This window comes from Macaca mulatta, chromosome 19 (genome assembly GCF_049350105.2).
Source record: "Macaca mulatta isolate MMU2019108-1 chromosome 19, T2T-MMU8v2.0, whole genome shotgun sequence".
In the NCBI taxonomy this organism is placed as follows: domain Eukaryota; kingdom Metazoa; phylum Chordata; class Mammalia; order Primates; family Cercopithecidae; genus Macaca; species Macaca mulatta.
In genome coordinates this window covers 6813466-6834519 of record NC_133424.1, presented here as the reverse complement: position 1 = coordinate 6834519, position 21054 = coordinate 6813466, and the positions used below count along the sequence as shown (strand labels likewise).

The window sequence follows — 21054 nt, the reverse complement described above, 5'->3', positions numbered from 1 at the left end:
ACCTGGGAGAATCCTAGGCCGAGGGGCACTGCGGATGTGCCCCCCCATTCAGCTGAACTACCCGCCTGCCAGTGATGCAAAAACCAGCTCTTGGTGTCCATGTCACCCCACACCTGCACTCACTGAGGTGGGAAAGAGCTTTCTGCATCCTGGGTGTAAGCAGAACAAATGGAAAGTGCTAGAAGAACTGTAGCGAGAAGCAGAAGCCCTTGACCCCAGCCTCCCTGGTTTCTCCCTAACTGTGGGGTTCCAGGCCCGCCTCCCCCTTTCCTAAAGCACAGAAATGGTGCTGATGGCCAGCTCCCCCATTTCAGTATTTTTGAGATCCAGAAGGGGTTTAAATCTTTTGCATGATCGTCCCTTTTCCTTGATCACCAAGGCCCATAAGCCAAGTAGCTCCTTACCAGGCAGCCCATAGTTTTGGAAATGAGGGTCCTGCCTCTCATACATTGTAGAACCCCTTGCAGAGTCACATGGCACCTAGTCCACTCTCACTTTCCCTTCCGTCAGCCAGGAGAGCTGGTTTTGCTGAGCAGCATGTCCCTGCTCTCCCCACCTTCCTCCCAGGCGCAGGAGCTGCTGCAAGCCGAGCCAGCTCCAGCCTCTGCCCCTGCCCGCCCTTCCTGCTGTGTGGTGCAGCCTTTATTCACATTGAAGGAAAATTGTCTTTTTTGCTCCCAGTCCCCTGCAGAGCAAAAAGACTTGTCGGATTCGGGAGAGGAGCCTCGGGGGGAGGCTGAGGCCCCCCACCATGGCACGGGTCACCCCGAGTCAGCTGGCGAGCATGCCCTAGAACCTCCTGCCCCTGCTGGCGCCTCAGCCAGCACTCCTCCGCCTCCCGCTCCTGAAGCCCAGCTTCCTCCTTTTCCGCGAGAACTGGCAGGGGTAAGTCCACACCTACTCGGCACTCCTACTGCCCAGGGGGAGCCCAACCCAGACCAGCCCCTTTCCCTTCGGGTCCCTCAGATCCTGGCCCTAGCTAATTGTAAGCAGCTAATGGTAACTTAAAAGATGACAAGGATTTCTTCCAACTCCCTTTAATTCATGCTGCTGAAAAGTCAGGGAAGATCGAATCCCCTTTTAGCGTTTTCTAAATTGGGGGAATATATACCCACAGCAAGAGGCGAATCGTGTCTCCCGAAAAAGACATGAGGGGTCAGGAGGAATTGAGTCGTGTGAAGTAGAACCTTCCAAACCTGATTTGACCCCTTCACCCTCCTTCCATTTTTCTTTTTCTTGTTTCCCTGAATGTGGGCATTCAAGTTTAGCGTCTTAGAAACCCAAGAAGCTAAGGCTTCCTTTGATATCTAGGAAGAGGCGCTCTCCAACACAGATTATTTTGCAAGACTGATTGTATTTGGACTGTGGTTAAGGCGGTGAACTGATTGTCTTCAATCAAAGCAGGAAGAAGAAAAGACTCTTCCTTTGAACCCAGAAGGAATCCCCTGAGCCCTTTATCTTTGTATTAAGAAGCCTTTTGAAGATTATAGGTGGAGAAGATTGTGAACTCTCAAGAACAAGAAATGTCTTGGGTTTTTGAAGTTTGATAAATTGGGAAAGGTAAACATTATCCTACATTCAGGATTGAAAACTCCATCCTCTAGGTAACTCATGACAGAAGACCCCCATTCTCAGGACAGGGAAAAAGGACTCTTAACAAAAAAAGAAGGGACCCAGCTCTACCTGCCTGAGCACCAGGCAGCCTTCCAGGCTGATACGGTCCCAAACCTTACCCCAGATCTCAGCGTTCCTTCTAGCACACACCAGTCCCCAGTTTTTAAGGAAATTATTAACATTCAGCTGCAGCCACGAAACCCCAGGACACTTAGGAAGCACTATTCAGCCAGGGGTGGGTTGGAGTCCTGTGTTAACATTTTGGAGGAGTCAGTGTGTGATGGAAAAAGAAGCAACAGTCTTTACTTGTGCCCGAGGCTATGGGGAGAGGGTAACGGCGGTCGTGGCCTTTGTGACACAAAAGTGGGTTTGGAGTAGTGAGACAGGAGCTGCGGGAAGGAGTCCAGCCAGGAGGCACTTGTCCCACAGTGCACTGGGAGTACAGCCCTCCCACGAGCTCATGTAACGGCCACCAGAGCGAGAATTAGGAGGTGGCTGCACCCTTCTTTTGTTGGCAGAGCAGCTGCTGGAAACTTCTCCTGAGTCAGGTATGGTGAGTTACTGTACCTCTGGTCTTTGAGAGCACAGGAAATGGTGTTCTCAGTTTCCATCTTTAGCCCTCTGGGGACAGATGGTCTTTAGGGTCCACCCCAGAGGCCTTCCACAGGTGCCTGGGTTTGAAAAACGCAGCCCACATAGAACTCTCCAGCTGCAGAGGTGATGGTTTCTAGAATGAGAGTAGCAAACAAGTGGATCACAGAGTTTTTGTGACAGCAGGTGCTCTTCAAGAGCTCACGCGCTGTTCTGTGCCCTGTGTACTTCTCAACAGAGGCCTGTGCGGGAGTGTCCGGAGGGGCCTCACCTCGTCCAGATGTTCATCTCTTTGGCCTGGCCAACCCAGGTAGATCTCAGCATCCTGATTCTCATGGACTTTGGGTCTGAGGCTCTGATCCTGAGAAATTCAAGCATCCCCTACACTGGCAGGGGGAAGGCGAAGCTGTATGGCAGGGAGCCTTGGGATGAGCTGGGGGTCACCGTGGGAGAGCCAGAATTGGGGGTTGCGCGGAGCAGTGTGTAAATGTTCCAGTGTAGCTCTGGTGACCATGCACATAACATGCACCTTATAGTTTTAGCATTCGTAACTTTCGGACATCCACTTTCAGGAGCCCCAGGAGAGCCATCATCAAGCCCCTTGTGACAGCTCTGAGCCAACCAGGGCTCCTTCCCTCGGGCTGTCTGCAGAGAACACCCTGACTGGTTGCTGAGGGCTCCTGTTAATTGGCTTTCTCTACTAATCGGGCCCACTCAGAGCAAAGTAAACTTTATTTTAGGTTACTTAGGCCATAGATCAAGTCAAATGGAACCCAATGCCCGCTGCTTCTTGGCCTGAGACTTTAATTTGGGTCTCACTCTGTATCACACTGGTGTTCAGGAAACCGCCCCCATGTTACCCGGCAGGTCTCATCCATCACGTGTAGTCTGTTCACTTTATTCCACAGTCCCTGGGGGGAATGTAAAGCTGAGAGTTCTTGATAAATTATGGCTCGCTGAATTGTTGCTTATAAAGGGCCCTTATCATCTTTCAGTCTCGTCAGAACTCTGGCCATGGAAGAGTCAGTACCAGGAAAAAGTCTCTATATATCAGACTTCCTGGCTTTCAGAAGACAGTCTGAAGAAGACCAAACCACATCCCAATTAAGTTCTCTGTTTGATGCGGAGAAAGCAGGCAGCTCTGGGCACTCACTCCAAACCTGGTGGAATTGTACTGGGCTGAAGCTCCCTGCCAAGGACCTGCTGAGCTTCAGATATGTTTATTAGACCCACCAGGGTGCTTAAGGAGGTTCTGGAATGAATCCCTCTGGCCAGACAGTTTCCCCCCACCTTCTAGTCCCTGCACAGGATGTGGCCCTCAGCACCCCTCAACGTTCAGACCTTTGGAAGCCCCCTCTCACTGGCTTTTCTCAGGGCCTGCCCTTTTGACAGGAATTTCTCAGCTGCTTGCCTCTGCCACTGAATAAAAAGCATTGAACTGGCCCATCATTTATTTTGTATCCCAGGCATCCAGCCATGACCAGCCAGGTTTTCTAACTTGTCAGACTCACTGAGACCCTGGTACGCCTCTTGGTTGCCACAGTTTTATAGAGGGAATTTATCTCTTTTTTTGACATGGAGTCTCGCTCTGTCGCCCAGGCTGGAATGCAGTGGCCTGATCTCAGCTCACTGCAAGCTCCACCTCCTGGGGTTCACACCATTCTCCTGCCTCAGCCTCCTGAGTAGCTGGGACTACAGGTGCCTGCCACCATGCTCAGCTAATTTTTTTTAGTATTTTTAGTAGATACGGGGTTTCACCATGTTATCCAGGATGATCTCGATCTCCTGACCTCATGATCCGCCGACCTCGGCCTCCCAAAGTGCTAGGATCACAGGTGTGAGCCACTGCGCCTAGCCATCTAGAGGGAATTTGTCTGACATGGCCTTGCTTTCTGGTCTTTCCTAGGGGACCAGGTAGACAGTGCCATTCCTTCCTGCTTCTTCCTTGTTGGTCTTTGTGTCTGGAGTCAGCTTCTGAAACTCTGTGCCTTGCCCTGGGCCGCCTTGGCACCCGTGTCCTCCTTGAGGCCACACCAGACAGTCTGACAAGATCCATGTTTTTTGGACAGGGCAGTTCTTAATAAATGTGACAACCACGATTTTCACTGTTTCGTTCCTTATGCCACGAACAAACTTCCCACCCCTGTATTCCCATTCCAGATGGGATGTGCCCCCCGTCTTGTATTTAGCGACAGGGACTCATGCGCCTCACAGAATTGAGCTACTTCCCATAAGCTCCCTGTGGCTCCTGGTGGGGAGCTTGCTGCGCCGCCAGCCCCCACCCCGCCGGCAGGGACGCAGGGCACAGGGTCAGCACTCACAGTGCTCGCTCCTGACCAGCCTGCAGCCCGAGCCGCGGGAGGGCTGCTTCACCTTCTCTGAGCCTGCTCCGTTCGCTTCTGCTGTCCCAATGCCAGAAAGAAGTCGAAGGGCCCTCTGGTCTTCTTTCTCTTCTGCTTCCTTATTATTACTCTGGGGCGCTGTCATCGTGGTGTTGAAATGGGTGCTGACCAGCGCTCCCGGGTGTCATCCTGAAGCCCTGCCCCTCGCAGCAGCGGAGTCTCGTTTGGGAAAAGCGGAGGAGGAGGAGGAAATGGGGCTCTGTGTCCTGCTTCTATCCTCACCCCTCCCCATTAAGCTCGCGTCCTCGGAGCTTGCTCTTTTGTTTGTTTGGTTTTTTTTCTCTCTCTCTTTTCTTTTTTTGAGACAGAGTCTCACTCTGTTGCCCGGGCTGGAGTGCAGTGGCTCTATCTCAGCTCACTGCAAACTCCGCCTCCGGGTCCAAGCGATTCTCCTGACTCAGTCTCCTGAGTAGCTGGGATTACAGGCATGCAGCACCATGCCTGGCTACTTTTTGTATTTTTAGTAGAGACGGGGTTTCTCTATGTTGACCAGGTTGGTCTCGAACCCCTGACCTCAGGTGATCCACCCGCTTAGGCCTCCCAAAGTGCTGGGATTACAGGCGTGAGCCACTGTGCCCGGCCTGGAGCTTACTCTTAAAATCCTCCTGAGCTCTGGTTGCAGACCTCTGGGCGCTGACCCCGAGTGTGTCCCAGGCATTGTTCGGGACCAACCCCTGAGGACCCACTGCCTTGTTTGGGATGAGGGGTGGCCCCAGACTGCCTTGACGCCAAACAGGTCCAGATTCCTGGGCTGCTGACTCCAGGAAATGGAAAATGTGGAGCTGGCATTGGCTGTGTGCGGGGCTGGGTGGCTCAAAGGAGGTTCCTTCACCCCAAACCTTTTCCTACTTTGGAGAAGACAGCACAAGCCAGCTGGACAGCAAGTTCCAACATCTCCTGAGAGGAGAGGCCCTCCATCCCAGCAAGGCGCAGGGTGCGGAGGCCTGGACGGGGACAGGGCAGGCGGCGCCTCACGTGGCCAGTGGGTTAGGATTCTAGAAGAGCTCTCCACAGGCACACATTCTGTCTTCTTGCTTCCCTCCGCTGGGTCTTAGTGGAGAGTTGCTGGCAGGAGGTTCCCCTGTTAGAATCTTCCTGTGTCGTCCTTCCCAGGCCTTGGCTTCCCAGCCTTTCCAGGACCAAGAGGCCCCCCACTTTGCTGCAGGCAGGTTCTTAGAAGAGATTTGGGGCACAGATTTGAGGGTTTCCTGAGGTCGGGTCAGACAGCATCTGAACCTTGTCTGTCTAGGCACCCGTTCTTCTCAGGGTCACTGAAGGGGGACACAGTAGAGGACATGGACTCCACCCATGCAGCAAGTCCTCAGCAAGCGCCTTCTGTGCAAGTGTCCCAGGTGTCAGGTAAATGAACTGTGTTGTAGGAGACACCTCTGAGATCATCTCCCTCTGTGATAGAACAAAACAGGGTAGCTCCCGAGAGGGTCTGGGATAGGGAGTGAGCACATGCTTACCCTGGAGGTGGTGCTCACAGCATCTCAGACACGCAGGAACAGGGAGGGAGGGCGCCCACGGAGGAGCAGCACTTAGTGAGGCAGGAGCAACCAACATGTTCAGAAAACAGGAGGCCACATGGCCAGAGCCTGGTGGCAGAGGGGACCCTGTGCCTGAGGAGGCCACCAAGGCAGGAGGGAAAGGTACGTTCTCCGGGGGCTAGAGCTAATGGGACTTGCTGGCAGGTTGGAGGTGGTGGGTGAAGGGGAGGATGAGTCCAGAATGCCTGGGGACACCACAGTGTTCCCAGGGCTGCGCCTAGAGCCACGAGGAGACCCCAGGAGACTGTTGGGAGCCCTGGGGCCACACTCTTGACCTGGACATGCTGCTCTGGAGAGAGCGTCCATGGCATCCACGGTCCCTGAGAGGCATGGGGTATCGTGAAAAGAGCCCCCAAAATGTGCAAAGCAAAAACGGACAGAACTGAAGGGCATAATAGTCGAGTCAACCGTAAGAGTTGGAGACTTAGTACCCCACTTTGAGTAATGGATAGAACATCTAGACAAGATCAGTGAGGAGTTGGAGACTCAGTGCCTCACGTTGAGTAATGGATAGAATATCTAGACAGGATCAGTAAGGAAGCAGGACTTGAGCAACACAAAAACCAACCAGACCTAACAGACATATAGGACACCCCACCCAAACAGCGGGGTACACGGCCTTCTCAAGTGCACATGGAAAATTCTGAATGGGAGCCCATTTGTTAGGTCACCAAACACATCTCAAATTTTAAAGGATTGAAATATGGAGTATGTGCTCCAATCACAAGGAGATAAAATTGGAAATCAGAAACAGGGAAACTGGGAAATTGACACGTGGAAATTAACCTAGATAACCACTGAGCCAGAGAGTTAGGTGTGGAGGCAGCAGGAGAAACATCCCGTGCAGGGGTGAGGAGACATGAGGGAGCTCAGGGACCAGCTGCCTCCGTAAGGCCAGACTCAGGTCTTCTCTGGCTTCTCCATGGGCTGCAGTGGACCTGGGATGCAGTGTCTTTTTGTTGAACAGATGGTAAACGGGCTTCTACCTTGAGGACCAGTTCCTTCCTAAGTCTAGTGGGGTCCCTGACACAACTCCCAGGATCAGAATAAGCCACAGAGAAAGAGTATAAGAGGCCTGGAGGTCATCTCACCAAGGGGTTCGTTCTTGCCTGAGGGAAAAGGAGGATGTCACTGGATGAGAGAGCAGGTTGTCTACAGAGGCCAGAGAGGGTATGGCCATCTCCTGGTCCCAGAAGTCATTTAGTAAGGGACAGATCCCCCAGGACCAGGGAGGACACCGTGTAAGGATTTTGGTACAGTTGAAATGCTCGTTGGATTAAAAGGGGAGAGAAAAGCCTCGAGCCACAGGATGGGACTTGGGGGCAGGGATGTCCTGGGCCTGCTGTTAGAAATGGATGGGAGGACAGGTAAGGCCAGGGAAGCCAGAGGTGAGGCAAACAGTGCGGTGTCCGAGGCGATCGGGCTGTGCGGAGGCAGCTGGCCTCAGATGGGAACCTGCACAGAGCATTCGGAGGCCAAAGCCAGCCTGCGGGGCTCTGGAGGGCGTCGATTACCCAGAGGGCAAGGAGGCTGTGTTAGGTGTCGTTTCCCAGAGCTGCCTGCACTGGGAGGCTGATGTAAGGGCCCGCTAAGGGCGGTAGCTGGCCCAGGCATGAGATGCCCAGGCTCATCATCACATGAACAAAGGTTTTGGCAACCTGGGTGGGCAGATACTGCTTCTTTGTGTTTCTGTCACCTTTGCTAAGTATGAGGGTGAACAATAGCTGGAACCTGTACCCACTCCACAGATGTCACCCAAGAAGAGGGATGCCAAGGTGGTGACAGCTCAGCACTATCAGATGCAATCCCAGGCTCTGGCATCTCTAGAAAGGTTCCCAGTCCAGGTCCCTCGCCTCCTGGCTGCACCCAGGACTCACTCCACACCCCTGACTCCCTGTTCATGTCTGCCTTGAACTCTAAAGCCCTGCCCCCAGCGTAGCCTCAGCGTTTTACATCAGTTGGGAGTTTGGTCTCATCAGGTATGGGCCACGAGCATTGTAATCATCTGCTCCCAGCGCTGGGCTGAGCACCTTACCTGCCCTGCCTGTCACCTCACGCATCCCCGTTTTCCAGGTGAGGAGACCGAAGCCTGGGCGAGGTAAGGTTTCACTCTGAGAAAATGGCAGAGCCGGAATAAACTTGACAGTTCTTCTTGCCTTCAAGAGGCGGCAGGGACTAAGCAGCCTCTGCGCCCCTCGTGCTCTTGTCCTGGCCAGAGTTGGTACTGACTCTAGGGCCAGGCTTTTCACAATTGCCCCAGTGACTAAGAGAACCCACTGTTGTGTTACAAGGATTTTGTGTTTCCCACGCACTTTAATGATGTCATCTTGTGGGGATAGTGCTAATCAGCCCTCACTCATACAGTCCCCTGGGACTATTTCCAACGCCCTCTCAGAACACGGCCTCAAGCAAGTAGCTCAGGCTTGCTTTTCCCACACAAACCCATGTTGTCAGCTCACACGGGAGGCGAAAGTCCAGGATATGGTTTTTTCTGACTGTCGTGAACGAACTATGTGACTTCAATTAACGTTCTCTGGGTTCTCACTGCCACACGCTGCAGTCCTGGGCCTGTAAGCTAAGATGATGTTTACATTTTTAAAGGATTATAAAAGCAAAAACAAAGAAGAATATATGACAGAGACCAAATGTGGCCCACAAAGCCAACAGTACCGACAGTCTGGCCCTTTATGGGAAAATGCGCCACCCCGACTTGAGGGGGGTCTCCCTTGGCTCCTGTGCTCTTCGGTTTTATTTATTGCAGTTTGCTTTCCCAGGCCCCTCTGCAGTTTGCAAAGCACTTTCACATGCATCATCTCCTGTAAGCCCCAGCAGCTTGTCGAGGCAGACGGGCCTCATTTGGCTAAACTTGACCTCTGAGGAGCATGTTTGAAAATAAGAAAATTGGTTCTTCTGCTTGCTCTTGCGGGGAGTATGCCAGGAGGAGCAGCACCCACTCATCGGTGTGCTTTTGGCTGCTACATTCTGAGACAGGACATAAAATGAGGGATTGTGTTGCGGGAGAGGATAAACACTACTCATTTTAAGTTTTGAGGGGTTTTTTTTTATTTTGTTTTGTTTTGAGATGAGATGTGTCCTTCAGGCTGGAGTGCAGTGGCATGGTCATAGCTCACTGCAGCCTCAGACTCCTGGGCTCAAACTGATCCTCCTGCCTCAGCCTCCGGGGGAGCTGGGGCTACAAGCATTCACCCCCATGCCCAACTGATTTTTGTGTGGTTGGGTTTGTTTGTTTGTTTTTGTTTTTTTTGTTTTTTGAGACAGAGTCTCGCTCTGTCGCCTAGGCTGGAGTGCAGTGGCACGATCTCGGCTCACTGCAAGCTCCGCCTCCCGGGTTCCTGCCATTGTCCTGCCTCAGCCTCCCAAGTAGCTGGGACTACAGGTGACCGCCACCATGCTCAGCTAATTTTTTGTATTTTTAGTAGAGACGGGGTTTCACCATGTTAGCCAAGATGGTCTCGATCTCTTGACCTCGCGATCCGCCCTCCTCGGCCTCCCAAAGTTCTGGGATTACAGGCATGAGCCACCGTGCCCGGCCTGGTTTTTTATAAAGACAGAGTCTTGCCATGTTTCCCAGGCTGGTCTCAAACTCCTGGGCTCAAGCAATTCTTCTGCCTCAGCCTCCCAAAGTGTGCTGGGATTACAGGCGTGAGCCACTGCGCCCAGCCCATTTTAAGTCTTTTTTTTTTTTTTTGGAGACAGAGTCTCCCTGTGTGGCCCAGGCTGGAGTGCAATGGCATGATCTCAGCTCACTGCAATCTCTGCCTCCCGGGCTCAAGCCATTCTTGTGCCTCAGCCTGTAGCTGAGATTACAGGCGTGTGCCACCACGCCCAGCTACTTTTTTTTGTATTTTGAGTAGAGACAGGGTTTTACCATGTTGGTCAGGCTGGTCATGAACCCATTTTAAGTCTTGGTTGCTAGTTGTTCACACTCTAAAGCTAAAGTTTGTGGAATAGGAAACAGGTCCCTCCCCTCAACCTGTGACTGGGCTTTGTCTTTGATGGTTCTGTTCTAAACGCTTCACAAGCAGGCTTTGGTCCAAAACATCCAAGCTCTTACTTGCTCTGGAAATAACGGCCCACCCTGAGACAAGGATGTGCACGGTAGAATGTTCCAGGGCTAGGAAGGGAAACCATTTCTATCTGGTGTGATGCGACCGTTTTACACAAGTCCGCTGCCCTCAAGGGTGGAGAGGGTCGCTTTTCAGCTCTTGGCAGGATGAACAGGGGCCAGATGAGGTTCGGCTGTGTTTGAATTTGGGGGTGGCGGGCCAGTTAGTGTAACCTGTGGAGAAACAAGAAACCGATCCGGGTGCTGCGGATACTTTCCCAGCCACTGAGAGGATTCCTTGGCATGTGTTTGTGAAGCTGGGTGCAGAGGTTCACCAGGGGGAATTTTTGAGCTTTGGGCTGAAATCCTGGCTCGTTCGGGTGCTGGGCTCTGGGAGTTACTGGGAGTTAGCTGCCCGCGGTGCATGTTGGGATATTTGTTATGGAGCCAAGAGTTGCTCGGTTGCCATGAGGCTGATGCCCTCTGACCCCGGCTGTGTGCTCCTTGTTTCAGAGGTCAGCTGGCGGCTCCAGTCCTGAAGGCGGAGAAGGTAAGGAGCTCTCTAACACCTTTGACCATCTTCAGTTTTAAAAACGGAAGGAACCTGATTTTTCTCCTCCTCTTCTCATCATTTTCTGTAGATTCTGACAGAGAAGATGGAAATTACTGCCCTCCTGTCAAGCGAGAAAGAACGTCCTCTTTAACCCAGTTCCCACCCTCACAGTCAGGTAAAATATGCAAACTTACCAAATAGTAAAAGCGTTTATGCTTACAAACCCGCCGTTCCCCTCAGTGCTGCGCGTCCGTCTGCTGTGTCCTTCCTGCCCAGCTCCAGTTAGAGTCGATCTGAGGCTCGGACTCGGTCAGGAGTGAGGTGAGAGCTTGCCCAGAGTGCAGCACCAGGGGTCCTCGTCTAGAATCAGTGACGCTGACAGCATGGTGAGACTTGGTGGCCTGAGGAAGACTGGGAAGAGATCGTCCCTCTGAAATGGAGGAAAGGGGTTGACTGCTTAGAGCCCTGTTGGGGCCTCTGCCTGTTAATTACATCTCCTCTTTCCAAGGCTGGGCACAGACTGGGGGTTTAGGGGTGGGGTGTTCTCCTGACCCCTCAGCTGCATGCCCAGCACAGGCAGTCCAGTGCAGTAGCCCAGACATGCAGATGCATGTGCACACAAGCATGCACACACAGTAACCGGCAAGCCAGGAGGCCCCAGCAGAGGCCCGTGTGTGATGCTGTGAACTCCCAGAGGAGAGGAGCTTGTGGGGGCCTGGAAGGGTGGGTCAGGCTCGGACTGTGGAGTAGGGCAGGCTAAAGGGCTTGGAGGCCCTGGACGTGAGGCCTGGTCTGAGCACAAGCATGGAGGTCAGCCTGGGGACTCATGCAGGCTGGTACAGGAGAGAAGTTCCTGAGGCAGATAACGCCATCAGCACTACTTAATGTGACACTCAGAAAGCCTGGCCTCCAGCCATGGAGTCGCCTGTGCAGATGTGAAGGTAAACACCACCACAGGGCTGTTCTCTCGTCCTCGTCTTGACTTCCCACTCTGGCATTGTCTTGTGGCCTCTGTCTTGGCTGTCTGTAGCACCAACTTGGAGATACATGAGTGTTTAGACAGGTTCTCCGGTTACCCAACTGAAATCCATTCTTGGAAAGTTCATGTAAATCATTTTACAGTCCTGAACCTTCAGGATGTCACGTTGTTTCTGTGTATAGAAGTCACGCATGCGTTACAGGAACACACAGTGTAGGAAGCCAGGGTCCTTCCCGAGTCACCCCTCCACACCCCTGCTTTCATGCCCCTTTCCCATCATGTTGGTTTTGGACATGGCCACGTCTTTTTGCAAGGCTGCATTAGGTTTTCCAGTGCTGTTACACTGTCGTCTGCTGACCGGATATTGTGGAACTGTCCAGATGGCTTGCAGTCGACATCCTTTATTTAATGATCTCTGCGCCCGTGGATAGGTGTTCTGTGGAATGAGGGAGCTCTGCTCCCTGCTTATTGATTTTATTCCTTCCCACTCACTGCCCACTGCTAGACCATGCTTGCTGCATCGGAAACCAGCATAGAGAAGAAGTGTTTGGGCTGTGAATGTAGGCTAAAGAGGTGAGGGACCACTGTTCTGCTCCCCTGGCCCACTTCAAATCACCTCCCGTCCAGCACGGCAGCCCCCAAGAGACAACTCGGCTTTCCATCTTCAGGGCAACTGGAGGCGTGAGGGGCACTGATAATTTGAACAGTGTTGTCTTTGGTTCCATTCTGCGTAGAGTGAGTTCTTCCCCTACGAATTCCACTTCATTTGTGGAAACCTGTTGGCCGGCTCACACCTGGGAAGCAGTTGCCCTGATGAAGGAAGATCTTAGGTGGGGGAGGGGACCCCATGGACAATCCTCCACAGGTGAGAAGGAGTCAGGGCCTCCAATGTGGCCTGGAGCATCCAGTACATCCCCTGCCAGCTGCCCCTGCAGGGGTGCAGGGACAAGGGGGTGGCCCCAGTTGACCAGAGTTAACTAGTCATCAGACAGATGAAGGCCGTCGGGCTGGAGACCCTCATAGTGCTATAAAGAGAGTTTTGGGGTTTGCTTTCTGGGGAAAGACTGAATGCCCTGTTCGCGTGCTGTCCCATCTCCTCCCGTGGGACATGAGGGTCCACCCCACCCATTCATGCTGTTTTTCCTCTTGTTCCCTCTCCCGCCTGCACCTCCTTGCTGACAGTTTCAAAAAACAATGTTTTTATGCCATCAAGCTTCTGCGAGCCATCTGCAGGCAATTCCGACTCAGACCCAGGTGAGCCTCCGCCCCTCTGCCTTCCCGCCCAGCCTGGGGGTTCTCCTGGGAGGAAAAGCAATTGGTGTTGGAAAATCAGATCTTCAGCGGGCATTTAAAGTCAGTCCTTTTTCAGCTGTTAAAATTTTCCTCCAACTCTTCAGCTTATAGTTTGGGGATCTGGTGTGAGATAAGGCTTCATAAGCCCTTATGTTTGTTTCTGCAAGCAGGGCTTGGTTGCATGGGGCTTTAAGTCCTCTAAAAACAACCTGTAAAGAAATGCATTACTCATTTTTCAAAATTTTACACAAGTAATGCATTCATAATTGGGTTTTTTTGTTTTTTTAGACGGAGTTTCACTCTTTTTGCGCAGGCTGGAGTGCAGTAGCACGATCTCAGCTCACTGCAACCTCCACTTCCCGGGTTCAAGTGATTCTCATACCTCAACCTCCCGAGTAGCTGGGATTACAGGTGCACACCACAACGCCAGGGTAATTTTGTATTTTTTAGTAGAGATGGGGTTTCACCTGTTGGCCAGGCTGGTCTTGAACTCCTGACATCAGGTGATACGCCCGCCTCGGCCTCCCAGAGTGCTGGAATTACAGGCATGAACCACCGCACCTGGCCCATAATTGTTTTTTCTTTAAATCAGAAATATTTCAAGTAAAAAGAATTCCTGCCCCTTCCCCACTCACGCTGCCATCCCAGAGGTAGCGCCTGTGAAGTTGGTGAATTTCCAGACCCCTTTTCAGTGTATTAAATTCTCACATTAATGTTGCTTAGATCTACCTAGATAAATATGTTTTTTGTGTTTTTTTTTTTTTTTTGAGACGGAGTCTCGCTCTGTCGCCCAGGCTGGAGTGCAGTGGCCAGATCTCAGCTCACTGCAAGCTCCGCCTCCCGGGTTCACACCATTCTCCTGCCTCAGCCTCCCAAGTAGCTGGGATTACAGGCATGTGCCACCATGCCCGGCTAATTTTTGTATTTTTAGTAGAGATGGGGGTTTCACCATGTTGACCAGGCTGGTCTCAAACTCCTGACCTTGAGGTGAACTGCTCGCCTCAGCCTCCCAAAGTGCTAGGATTACAGGCGTGAGCCACCACATCCGGCCCCCAGCTTTAAAATTTTAAGGACAGCCGCTCCCCCTTTCTGAAGAATATGGAGCCTGCCTTTTTGGTCTTTCACTGGAGAACCAACTCGAAGGTTTCCTGAAAGTTTCTCCCATGTGGCTGAAATTCCTCATAAAAGATTTAATGAGCAAGTTTAACAACCTGAATTCTGTAACCCAACCTACCTTATATAAATTCATGGCCGACTTCAAAAGCATTGTGAGATAAGTTAGCTGCTGGCGTGACGTCCGTGTCAAGGGAAGAGGTGGGTTTTTATAACTCTGAGCATTGAGTTGATGGCCCCGTTTCAGAGAGTCATTTTGACTCTAAAAGCAGACTGTTTTGAGCCAACCGCCTGTTCTCGTCCTGCAGAGGGGCTTTGGTGGTTCAAGGTTCTCAGGAAGGGCAAAAGGAAGGGTTATTCCCGGGGTGTCACTTAGCAGGTGGTGGTCTGGACGGGAGCCTGCCGTGGTGAGGCAGGTTCTGCTTTAGGTGATCAGTTTCTAAAGCCGTGTGTCTGGACCCATTTGTGCTGCTGAGCTCTGTTACAAATCTCATGATCACTTCTGAGGCCTGTGAGCAAGGCCTCCCTCCTGTCTCTCTGCCCACAGACCTCTCCCCTCCAGTCTCAGGAGCAGGCAGCTGTTTCGCAGGCCCCGACACGGCATGGTTAAAGCCCCAGCGCCCTCACGCATGAAAAGCCGGTCTTGTTAGCCTCACATCTGTTCTGCAAAGCCACCTTCACATCCTTGTCTGCCTGCCTTCTGTTTTTTAGCTTTAATTTTGAAAAGCTTTAACACAGAAGAATTTATCTGTCCCTTTTATCTGGAGACCCCATTTAGCTTTCTCCGGTCGGCTCCATGAGTCCATTAGGAAAAAGGACTCAGACCCTGGTCCTACGTCACATACCTCCACTTTCATCAGGAACAGGTCTTCAGGCTTCCCTTGACTTTCATGACCTCGAGGATTACACGTCAGCTGTTGGGTAGAAGTCTGTCAGTTGGGGCCTGTCCAGTGTGTCCTGGTGGTGAGACCCAGGTGTGGCGTCTTGGATGAGAACGTCACAGAAGCCATGCACAGTACTCATTTGTCCCCTCACCAGCACGGAGTAGCTGTGACCTCGATCAGGGTGCTGTCTGCCAGGTTTCGCCACTGTAAACTTGCTTTCCCCTTTGTGCTGGATGGTTTCTGAGAGACACTTTAGACTCCGGGACTGTGTGTACCTTGTTGCACTCCTGCCCTCCAGTGCTCACTCCCAGTGATGTTTTCAAAGTGATGTTTCCTGCTGACAACTGCCCCATGGGATTCTCTTCCTTTTTTTTTTCCTTTTTGAGACAGAGTCTCGCTCTGTTGCCCAGGCTGGAGGGCAGTAGCACAATCTCGGCTCACTGCACCCTCTGCCTCCCAAGTTCGAGCGATTCTCGTGACCCACCCTCTCAAGTAGCTGGGAATGCCACCAGCCGTGGGATTCTGTGGGCACCATCCCTGCTGCGTTGATTAGTGGTGTTCCCTGGAAGGAGGAGCTTGCCTTCTCCCCACGTGTGTGTTGATTGATTGTGTCAACATGGACAGATGAGCTTCTGTTGGCATCAGTGGGTGACCGTCTGTAGTTACTGGTTTTTATTTAATGTTCAGATTGTCCCAGATTCGGCCAGTGGAAGCCCTGTCAGGCAGGTCCCCATTGTTGTTTTGAGCACTTACCTTACTTTGTCGCAACAGGAGTCTCCCAGCTCAGCTTCTTTTCTCATCCCAGTCCTGGAATCTGCATTTCTCAGAGGCACGCTGGTTCTTCACGGAGCATGGTCTTTAGAAACCGAGGTCTGAGTGCTTGGTGCGGCACTGCGATCTCACTGCCTCAGGTGTAGCCCTGCTTCTGGCCCTCTGCAGACAGAGCTGGGGACACATCTTTGTCCACATGATCTGTCACTCTGTCTACCTGCCGGCATGTGGAGATGACGCCAGGGGTACGTGGGTGCCTCCCTTGGTATATTCTGCCCCTCTTCTGGCACTAAGAAACTGGCACCCTCTGTCCTCCGCGCATCGGGCATCACCCCCTGCCCACCCCATGGCTGAGCCTCCTCCCCACTCTGCACCAGCGCCATCCATGCACAGACCATGCACACTCCAGCCAGGCCGCCTTCTCAGCATCTGATGGACACAGTCTCATTCCCATCCCTTCCCTGGTTAAATTGGGACTCCCTGGGGGGTAAGCATGGCTTCCCGCAGACATCACTTGGGGCTCTCTGAGGCAGGCGAAAAGCACCCTCAGACAGGGAGCCTGCTGGCTTCCCAGGAGGGCAAAGGCTGCCAGCGGGAGGGGTCCTCTTCCTCTCTGGAGTGATACACGTCCCTCAGAGACTGGTGCAGCATCCTCTAGGGCCCTCACCCCTTGGGTATGTGGCGGGCATCAGGTTCTGGCCATGATTCAGCAACTTGTGTTGTGAACTGTGTTGCGGAAGAAAGTTTCCGGAAGGAGAAGAGACCACCCTTGTTTTCATGGAGCAGGGCCTGTGACAGGGACCTCCAGAGTTTGGCTGCTCCTGGAGCGCACCTTGTCTGCCTGCAGCTCTGGAGAGGGCCAGCCTCTGGGCCCAGCACTAGTGGCAGGTCGGCAAGGATTATCCAAGCCTCCCACTTTGCCTGGCAGCTTGGGCCAGCTCCCAGGCTCCCCTCAGTGTTAGCGCCAGCTCTGCACAGAGCAGAGTGTGGAAGGGAGTGGAGTCAGTCTGTGGCCAAAACATCAGCATTGAGAGCCAGCTTGAAGAGCTTGCTAAAAATTATCTAAATTGTGAATTTGACCTTTTAACAATGTATCTAAATTGCCAGCCTTCTCCTGCATAGCTCCGTGCTTTGGAAATGTAATTGAGTGTTTCCTTCGGAAAAGGAACATCTGGTGGCTCACCCCGGCATCCTGCAGGATCTGGCTTTCCTGAGTTTGTTTTTATGACCATGTATTAGGGAGAGGCACCAGGTCTGCTAACACAGACTGCCAGAAGCCCCTGGGGCTGAACTGCTCCACACAACTATCATAGTAAGAAGGCTGCTGCGGTCCTCTTGCTGCCCAGGCACAGCGGCGCCTCCGGGGCGTGTCGGGAGAGGCGCCTTCCTTGGCCTGCTAAATCTTGATTTGATTTTGGGTCTGAAAATGTGGGCCGACAAGGCGTTTTGGGTTTTGTCGTCATCGTTTTAGTGTACAATTGAGTGGTTTTAGCGCATCCACAGAGTTGTGCGACCATCGTGATTAATTTTAGAACATTTCCATCCCAAAAAGAAACCTCATCCCCGTTAGTCACAGCGGGCCCCCAGCTCCCTCCCTGAGCCCTGGTAACAGCTCAGCGCCTTTCTGCCTAGTTGGACATTTCACAGAATTAGAATCAGATAGCATATGACTTTTGGGGGTGTCTTTCCATTGATTTACACCTTTAATTTCTTCCAACAATGGTTTTGTTTTGTTTGAGACAAGGTCTTGCTCTGTCACCCAGGCTGGAGTGCAGTGGTACAATCATAGCTCACTGCAGGCTCAAGTGATCTTCCCACCTCAGCCTCCTGAGTAGCTGGGACTACAGGCATGTACCACCATGCCTAGCTAAGTTTTTAATTTTTTGTAGAGTTAGGGTCTTGCTATGTTGCCCAGGCTGATCTCAAACTGTTGGGCTCATGCAGTCCTCCTGCCTCAGCCTCCCAAAGCTCTGGGATTACAGGCGTGAGCCACTGCAGCCAGCCCCAACATTATTTAATAGTTTTATTTTGTGAAATGTATTCCCAAGTGTTTTCTTTCTTTTGGTGTTACTGTAAATGGAATTATTTTCTTAATTTTGCTTTTGGGTCATTCACGGCTAGCGTTAGAAGCACAATTGATTTGTGTATATTGATCTTGTGTCCTGTAGCTTGACGGGGGGTGAAGCTTAGCATGAACGCAGGGCCACCTCCAGGAGCCATAATACCACAGTCTCTGTGCCTTGCCCAGGAACAGGCTTGCCTGCCTGAGTCACAGGCCCCTTATGACAATCCTTCCTGGTGTGGATCAGATTAGACCACCATCCCTACTCCCTGTATGGGCACAGTTGCCAAGACACACAGATGAAGGGGTCCATGTGGACAGGTGGCTGGGCGAGGCTGGGCTCTCGCGCCATCCTGGGAGCCCCTGAGCATTCGCCTTTCCCTCTAGCTTTGTGACCTTGTCAGCCCAAACTCCAGCCTGGGGGGAGCTGGCTCCCTCACTGAGACAGGAAGCTCGGCAGGCACATCTGGAAAGGAGAGGCAGGCGCACTGTCTGCCACCTTTGACCTTTTCACCATAAAAACCTGTCTCCCTTCCCAGACATCTGTAGTGGTGCCAAGGTTCTTCCTGGCCACAGATGCTTGCTCTGACGGACAAACCTTCTAGGAAAGGGAAGCAGGGCCTGGGCGCCTGTGTTCTGTGGCTCCCTGACATTCTCCAGGGCCAGGTGCAGGGCCGCTGAGCAGCTCAGCTCCTGAGCCCGCAGCAGGTCTCAGGCTGCTGGGAAGGCAGCTGATGCCCTGCCTGTCCCCGTGGTCAGCAGCTGGCCCAAGAGCTGTCGTTCCTCCTGCCCTTGCCTCTCCCTCCTCCAGGTGCCTTCCAGGCCTGCTGATCGGACGGGACTTCTATTGTAATTTGGAAATGTTCTCCCTGGTTCTCCAGGCCCGAGGTCACTGAGGCCAAGACCATAGTCCTGTCCTGCCCTTGCCCCCCAGGCCCAGCCGCCACCCAGGCAGGCCTGCTGTTGATCTTTTGTCTTGTGCTTTTAGAGGAAAGGAGCAGTGGCTTCCGGTTGAAGCCGCCGACGCTGATCCACGGCCAAGCCCCCAGCGCAGGTAGGTCACCCACCTCCCTGGGGCGGGGGGTGGCTTTCTGACGTTTTTCAGACCTCTGCTTGGCCAGACCAGGATACCACAGGCTCAGCTTGATTTCTAGAAAGTTCACTTGTAACCTGACCCATGAGCCCTGGAAAGTTCCTTTAAAGAGAGGCTGTCCAGCAGGGAGGTTGGGACCCTTGATTGTGAGCCTTGTGTGCTCAGAAAAGTGGGCGGTGGTTGCACGGGAGCATGCTAGGCTTGGGGTGCATCGGGCAGGCTCTGCGCCCAGCAGTAGCGCACTTGGTTCAGCCTGTCCTGCGTGTTCTGGCCCCCACATACCACAGTGTTCACCCCAGTTAGCAGGGTGGCTGTATTCCAGCGGCGCGCTGCTGGGGAGCCGGCTGCTAGTGAGGCTGCCAGGGATGCTGCACAGGGCAGGGCACGTGCAGGGGTCCTTGCCCTGTCTGCCTTTGGCAGAGGGACTTCTTCAACATGGCTGTTTTGAAAAACAGGTGCAAAACGTGCCTGTACCTGACCCCACATCGAGTCCTCAGCCTCCGGGTAGCTGCCTGTGAATTCACTGCTCTCCCCTTAGTCTCCACCTGACCGTTGAGTCCAGCTCACAGAGAACAGCTGTCCCTCAACGCCCCACCACGCTACCATGCTAACTGGATTAATTCACAGATATCAGTTACTGGGAATTTCACTTAATCATATATAAAAATGCCAGATCTGTCCAGTTGTTAAAAAAAGACCTCAAGTTTTTTAAAAAGTGCTTCCCTGCAAAGTCTAGCCCACAAGGGGCGTGGAATGGGTTGTCTCTGAAGCGCCTGGGGGCAGGCAGGGGTCCACGGGCACTGGGAAGGCCACCTTCTGTTCCCAGGTCTGCCAAGCCAGAAGCCCAAGGAGCAGCAGCGGAGCGTGCTTCGCCCGGCAGTGTTACAGGCTCCGCAGCCAAAGGCACTGTCCCAGACTGGTAAGAAACGGCAGCCCTGGCGCCCAGGCCCAGACGGCAGGGTAGAGCGTTCCTGAAGTCGCACCCGGGACAGGAGTGTTGTGACAGAGGTGACTGCTGAATGCACCAGAAATACAGAGAGATCAGGGAAGATGATCCTTTAAATCACCCCCAACCCCAAGCCTCCCGAGCCCTAGCAACGGAGGAGTGAGAGGCGGTTCCACAGCTTCCTCACAGCTCTCGGCCGAGTGTGACTGTGTGGGTGAAACCTGCTTTGTTCATTCACAGTCTTCATAAAAGCAGGCCGGCTCCTGGGAATGAGATTTATCCCTGTGTGTTTACAGACAGAATTGCAGCCTCAGTTTTCACAGGTTATCTTTAAAAACTTGAAAGGTCATTTTTTTTTTTAATTTTATATTTTTTATATATATATAGATGGGGTCTTGCTCTGTCACCCAGACTGGAGTGCATTGGTGCAGTCATAGCTCACTGCAGCCTCGAACTCCTGGGCTCAAGCGATCCTCCCACCTCAGCCACCCAAGTAGCTGGGACCACAAGTGTGCACCACCACACCCAGCTAATTTGTTTTATTTTATTTTAGAAATGGGGGCTTGCTCTGTTGCCCAGGCTGGTCTCAAACTCCTGGTCCCAAGCAGTCTTCCCGCTTCAGCCTCCCAAAGCACTGGGACCACAGGCATGAGCCACTGTGCTCGGCAGGTTTCTCTTGTTTTTTTTTTAATCCGAGAATTTTGACTCTTTGTAGAGATACCAGGTCCTTCCTTAAAAAGGAGACATGTGCTATGGGCTTTACCATGGGAGGGGCCCTAGACTAGACGTGGCCCAGCCCCTCAGCTACGTGAGTTGGGGTGGGAGGGCTGCCAAGCACCTGTGATTCCCCACTCTCCTTCCCTCCCACAGTCCCCAGCAGTGGCACCAACGGGGTCAGCCTCCTAGCAGACTGCACGGGGGCAGTGCCAGCAGCATCCCCTGACACTGTTGCACGGAGAAGTCCTTCTGAAGCTGCCGATGAGGTGTGTGCACTTGAGGTCAGTGGGTCCTGGGGCAGGGAAGTGCTGCGTGCTGGACCCCTGGGGAACGGGAGGGCAGCTTCCCAGCACGCTGTGGAGTCCACGCGCTGTCGCCTGTTCTGAGCAGTTTCCACGTAGGCCTGTTGTAAGGCTCTCT

At 52.8% G+C, this 21054-nt stretch overlaps 1 protein-coding gene across 44 annotated transcripts in view; it reads left to right on the top strand.

The window, feature by feature from the left end:
• The window catches only part of RANBP3 (RAN binding protein 3), a 63030-nt gene that overhangs the window by 25744 nt on the left and 16232 nt on the right, over window positions 1–21054 (top strand). For 6 of the 44 annotated variants that reach the window (XR_013409580.1, XR_013409578.1, XR_013409583.1 and 3 more), the window contains 6 exons: window positions 682–885; window positions 10737–10773; window positions 10865–10951; window positions 18867–18932; window positions 19798–19890; window positions 20788–20900. Coding sequence is in view for 35 of the 44 variants with exons in the window: in XM_015122594.3 (XP_014978080.1) it covers window positions 682–885; window positions 10737–10773; window positions 10865–10951; window positions 18867–18932; window positions 19798–19890; window positions 20788–20900 (600 nt within the window). In the remaining 9 variants the exon portion in view is untranslated. Of the gene's footprint in view, window positions 1–681; window positions 886–1401; window positions 1561–10736; window positions 10774–10864; window positions 12329–12489; window positions 12621–12937; window positions 13010–18866; window positions 18933–19797; window positions 19891–20787; window positions 20916–21054 lie in introns of those variants that run through there. The other 38 variants (XR_013409582.1, XR_013409581.1, XM_077979453.1 and 35 more) reach the window with 20 other exon arrangements.